At 39.2% G+C, this 6,000-nt stretch overlaps 1 protein-coding gene across 5 annotated transcripts in view; it reads left to right on the top strand.

The window, feature by feature from the left end:
* GMCL1 (germ cell-less 1, spermatogenesis associated) overlaps positions 1-4,992 on the top strand; it is a 29,714-nt gene extending 24,722 nt beyond the window's left edge. For all 5 annotated transcript variants that reach the window (XM_059730596.1, XM_059730597.1, XM_059730598.1 and 2 more), the window contains exons 12-14: positions 1,193-1,338; positions 1,559-1,646; positions 3,524-4,992. In XM_059730596.1, coding sequence (XP_059586579.1) covers positions 1,193-1,338; positions 1,559-1,646; positions 3,524-3,652 — 363 coding nt within the window. In that variant the 3' untranslated portion in view covers positions 3,653-4,992. The remainder of the gene's footprint in view (positions 1-1,192; positions 1,339-1,558; positions 1,647-3,523) is intronic.
* The last annotated feature ends 1,008 nt before the right edge of the window (positions 4,993-6,000 follow it).

The raw sequence follows: 6,000 nt of genomic DNA on the forward strand, positions 1-6,000 counted from the left end.
CTACCTTATACAACAAAATTGTTTGTCAACACTTAATATTTTATCACAGTTTGATATTCAGCCTCTTGGATGAATGCTTAATATATGCAACATATTGTGTATATCCTTACATAGCAGGCCTGGCAGAAAAGCATTAAAAATGTTGATGCAGTTGTTTTCATACTGAATGCTGAGCTCACTTGACCTGAGAATGTGCCTGAAATTAATTGTATGGATTTATGTAGCCAGTGGCGCTCTGGAATTGTGCTCCTTGGATATGTTACTAAAGTATAACACCTTTCCTCGACCCGTGGTATAAAATTGGAGTCCTGATAGTTAATACTCCATGGCTCTATGCAAGAGCGAAGTGTCTGTGAAAACTGATGTCCTGATTTGAATTCCAGGTTGGGGAGTTGTCTGCCTGTATTACTCTGGAGTTTCAAGTGGATGTGGCAGTGGTCATAGATCGTAGAATCCTAGAGAAGTGGGGCTGGAAGGGACCCCCAGAGGTCATCCAGTCCCAACCCCCTTCTTGAGGCAGGACCATTCCCATCCAAACCATCCTAAACAAATCCATAATCTAAGCTCTTTGTAAAACTACTGTCAACCCTGACACAGCACAAGACATAACACTCTAACCTGCCACAGGTAAAGCAGGGAAACCATGGCAGCCTCTGAGGTATTTGAATACTGTTGTGTAGTTCAGCTGTTATTGAGCATGGGAGTTTAGGGGTACAGCTTCTGAATCAGAACTCCATAGACCTCAAATTCTGGAGGCTGCAAGTGGGAGAAGAACAGTGGAAAACATCCTTGTCGTACCCTGTTCACTCTCCCTTTCAGTATTCAGTCTCTGCCACTGTCAGGCAGGGAACTGGACATGATGTATCTATGGTCTGATCCAGTAAATGGCAGCTCTTGAGCTCTTATGTTGTGTGCTGTTAAAAAGGTACTTACCCCCACCCTTCAAAATCCCCTCTTCTGCCACTGGCTGCAAGTTGATCCCTGCATCCATGATCGGTCTGTTTAATTCAGTGGTTTCCATGCAGAGGTAAATGCAGGACTACTGCAGGTTAGGGACCTTGACCTATATGTAAGGTTCTGAAGTACTTCAGGATCCTGCAGGTTGCTATATAGGTGTAATTCTCATATTAATTGTAGCTGACATAAGAGTACAAGTAATTAAGCTGCCTTTTCTTTTTCCTGTGTCCTCTAGTACTGCTGGCGATGGACTGGATTCAACTTTGGCTTTGACCTGCTTGTTACGTATACAAACCGCTATATCATATTCAAACGGAACACACTGAATCAGCCGTGCAGTGGGTCGGTCAGTTTGCAGCCCCGGAGAAACATAGCATTCAGGTGAGGAGTGACTAAGAATTCAGTACTCACAATTTTTAGATTTAAAACCACCATCTCAACTGATTTCCCATTTTAACTGGTGAACAACAGTGGTTTTGTAACCAGAAAATATGCTGTATGGAGATGTTAGTCTCCCTCTGAGAAGCTGGCTTCTTCCATTACCCTGAAAATAAGTTACAGGAGGCTGCATCTAGTCATTTAACTTGCATTATATCCCTAGGTTACGTCTAGCCTCTTTTGATAGCAGTGGGAAACCCATTTGCAGTAGAACCACAGGATATCAGATCCTAACTCTGGAGAAAGATCAGGTATGTTCGGGTCTTGCAACTGGTAATTGGGAGGTTTAGATATGACAGCAGCAAGCAAGTGAAAAGAAAAAAATACCCTTTTAAAGAAGAAAAAGTTGTAGGTGCGTAGAATTTTAAGAATGTGTTCACAATAGGAAGCTGAAGTTAATAAGACTGACTTAGAAGGAAAAACTAAAGCAGGGTACTTAAATGGACATTATATTATACCTGACTGTAATTAAACTAGTCAGATGATACAAGTTCTGGAATACAGCAGGGTCCTGCTGGCACGTGCACTGTCGTCTTAATAGCTTTAAGATTGAGGGTTCCCCAACAGTTGTAATGCTAGGGACAGGTGAACCAGGTTTAAGAAATGATTGGCAGAGGGCTTATTTCCGCAGCGTCATAGGTAAACATTTGCCTCTGACTGAAATATGTCCGTGCCAGTCTTTCAATTACAATATCCGATTGCTTGATAAATAGCAACTGTATGAGAATCTTGTATTTTAATCATGTCCCAAGAAATTACTTGGCATCTGAGATCCATCAGTCTCTGAGGTGCCTAAAGGACAAATTCAAAATGAATTTGAAAGATGTGGATAGGGGGGTGTGCCTTGATAACCTCGACATAAAATAAGTATTATGGAGGTTTGGGGCATAGTTACCATGCGTCGTCATCGGCAGTCTGCCACAGTCGAGGATGATTGTCTTTCTGCGTGATGACCTTCCTTATCTGTGGGTCTGAAGATGACTGACAAGACCAGTATGGCATCGACTGGTTCTATTGACAGGCTACCATGCAGGCATGTTGAATTCATTACTTCAGGGTTACATGTTCCTGAGACTTCTTTCTTTGTTGTGTCAGTAGTGTTTAGTTGAGGGAATGTACTTTTATATGTAATGATATCTTACAGTTGGGAAATTAAGATACTGATACTTAGTGAGTTAGGTGCACAGAGGTTTTGTTCTCTTACATTCATAGCTTCCTGAGGGATGCATTTCCAGTTTTGCCCAGGTTTTTCCCCAATGTTAAGCATGCTAACTGCTTAAATTGCCAAAAAGAATAGCCCCTCCAAGATAGAGACCCAACCCAATACACCTATTAAATAGCTAGAAATACCTTGTAGAGCCTTCTACCTTTCACTTATACTTGGCTGGTAGAGATGACTCGGCCACCCCAGTACCAGGAGGCCCTGACTGTGGGCATATGGGGGAGATAAAGGGATGGTATTTTGGCCTAATAGAGTTCCTGCAGGCGTGGAGGAGCCTGCTCTGACGCACTGGAAAACCAGCACGTTGAAGCAGACTCGATTAATCGAGTCTGCTGGAGCACAGAAATTGACGTGCTCTGGCAGCCTTCTGCGTAACGTGTATCAGCATGCCGCACTGAAAAAATGGCAGCGAGTGGGGCGCTTTGAACTGAAACATGTTCAATGAGCTTTAGTTCAAAGCATCCTGCCACCATTTTTCAGCACGGGGACACTGATGCACATGATGCGTGGGAGCTTTTAATTAGCGCAGCTTGCTAATTAAAGCACCCAGTGCCACGTCCCAGAGCACGTGTAAAATGTCCTTAGAAAATGCTTTGCCCAAATTAATGGCATTAAAAATGATCAATTTAGAGTGGTTCAGAAGGAAAGGTGGGGGTTATGTCACTTTAGATTGGCTCTTGTTTTCTCTATTTGACTTCATTCAAGTGGCTGTTCAGTGAAGACTTCCAGGTGTTATTTTTTGTGTGGGTAACAGTCTTAGATGGATTTCACAGCCTGTCATAATTTTACTGGAGTCTATTCCCGTACTTGTATAGAGAGTTGCACATATTTAGTATATCACCTTTTAGACTTAATACTTATTGTTCTAAACTTAACTGAAAACTTTCCTTTATATTTGCTTTGCAGGAACAAGTAGTAATGAACTTGGACAGCAGACTTCTGATTTTTCCTCTCTTTATCTGCTGTAACTTCTTATACACATCGCCAGAGAAGAAGACAGAGAATGAGGGACCACTTGATAATTCTGAAACCTGAGATCTGTTCAGTGAAACATAGTAGCACTTTGATAACTCTGTATGCCTGCTTTAATTTAAATGCCCTGCTGACGCACAAAGCTATGGCAAATAAAAGGCCTTATACTGTAGCAAATATACATGGCTACTCTTAGCCTCAGTATATTCCTATGCATATCTGAAGGAAGATCTGAAACCATATAGGCCAAAACTAGTTATACGATAAGTTTGTTTGCTTGTATTTTCTGTTCTGCATCTCAGACAAGAGCCATTCCATATTTGAATTGTTACTCTTTTTTATGGGCAAAATCTGAGCCTAAGTGATGACAGTGAGTCAGTGTGAATGATGGTACTAGCTTAGATATAAAATTCTGGAGCACTCATTATATCTGAGTAAAAAATAATGTTTTCTTTGCTATCCGCAAGATTGTACTTTTTTATAACTGCAATGTAAATATTAAGATTCAAATTAAACTCATGCTAGTCCTTGCACCAGGGCAAAATAGGCCTGTTTAGATTTTGCCCTTTAACGTCTGTTATTTAACTGAATACAGGTTTTCCAACCTGATTTTTGGGTTTTGTTTTTTTTAACCTTTTTCGTGTCCCATATATGCTTCTCCACCCCCTTGACCTTAGTTCATTTTTTAACTTTGTGGAAAATATTTTTTTATTTTCTGTTGGGTTTTTTTTGTTTGTTTTGGTTTTTTTTTTTTTTTAGAGTAACCACAGGAAGGTCAATTTTTGAAACTTTCAGACAAGTCATTCATATGTCTTCTTTTGATATACTGAATTCTGCGAGGTGTGCTCTTTGTCTCTTGTGTCTTTCTATTGACATAATCAAAATTTTGTGCTAGGATTTGAAGGAATCCTAATATTCTTGGGTATACCAAATATCAGTTTTAAAATATTTTGAGTATTTTTTTTTGTAACTTGTGACTTGTTTTAACTGTTCATTGGGAATCCATGTCCCGCTTTAAGCTCAGGACCTTGTGACCTTTGAGTGCCTTTTGAGTTACATGTTTTAACACAAACTTCACATCAGTTATGCAAGGTCACAGGATCCCAAATAGGAGCTGAGAATAAGGGATTAACTTCTTCGTTTGTTGTTTAATTGTTTCAGTCAAGGATAAGATGTACATTTTGTATTGGTTTTGTACATAGTGGTATTTTTTTTTATGTTTGTTGATATTTTGAATTCCTATTTACAGAATTTTGGATGCAAAGTGAGACTTGCCTCCACTGTAGCCTATTTTTAAAGTTGATATTGTTAGAAAAGTATAAAACTCTTTGTACACTCTAACAAGGATAAAATACATGTTTAGCAAAACGTGGCAACTTGTGAATAAATCATTTGAAGTGGAATTAATTCTCTCATTAATGTCTTTCCTTTTCTGCCAGAGGTGCCTGTTTTGTCTTGTGGTTGACCTTGTAAAAGTTGTGTGTGATTGTGGGTGGTGCATATTGTGTGGGACCTGCCTGACAGGTGCTGATTTTTTTTTTTTTTTAATGCCACCAGGGGAACTCTGCCATGGTTTTATCCTCATGGAGCCTGAGGCAGAAATTTTCAACTTAGATGCCCAATTCCTATTAAGGGTCTTAAATAAGAGACTAGATTTTTTTTCTGAAGCACCAAGCACCTATCTTCATTGATTTAGGAATTCTGGGCTTTGACATGTACATTATGAAAAAAACCAGGTCACTCTGGGTGTATGTTTTAAACTTTTGCTTGAAAAAGTAGGTTTTATTGGTGGGTTTCCTTTTCAGAGATAAAGAAGTTTCTTTCTTTATTTTTTCTTTATTTTTAAGTTTCTGTAATTTTGTTTCATTTTGGTCTCCAGGTACTCTGGGCTTTTCAAAGCATAGCAGTTAGGATAATTTCAACAGCTCTTTTTCATATTGTGCCTTCCACAGGGGTAAATCAGTTGCTATTGGAATTGCATTATGCAGATAATGTAAGTCTGTATGCTTCTGAGAGACAAACTTGAAATGATCACTGGAAAGTGTCTCGCTTCCTGAAATGACTAAATAACAGGAATAACTGTCTTCTAAACAATAAATGAACATTAGGCTCTGACTATAAAAGAAGTTAGCATGAAAAGATCATCATGAAGGGTGAGTATCTATTGGTATACAATAGATACAACAAAACTGCAATAGAAAATCTTTGGGGAGGAAAGAAGACATGAAGTGCAAAACTAATATCCGAGGAACAAATGCTCAGGAACGAGGCCATAGTGACATTCTTTGAGTATTTTCAATGCCAGGAGGATAAAGAAAATTAGCATGGACATGGATGTCATAGGTATCTTGTCTCTTTTTAAGCAGTTGCTCATTTGGGATGTATTCTTAAAATAGTGGGACAAGATGGTC

This window comes from Alligator mississippiensis, chromosome 7, assembly GCF_030867095.1.
Source record: "Alligator mississippiensis isolate rAllMis1 chromosome 7, rAllMis1, whole genome shotgun sequence".
In the NCBI taxonomy this organism is placed as follows: Eukaryota; Metazoa; Chordata; order Crocodylia; family Alligatoridae; genus Alligator; species Alligator mississippiensis.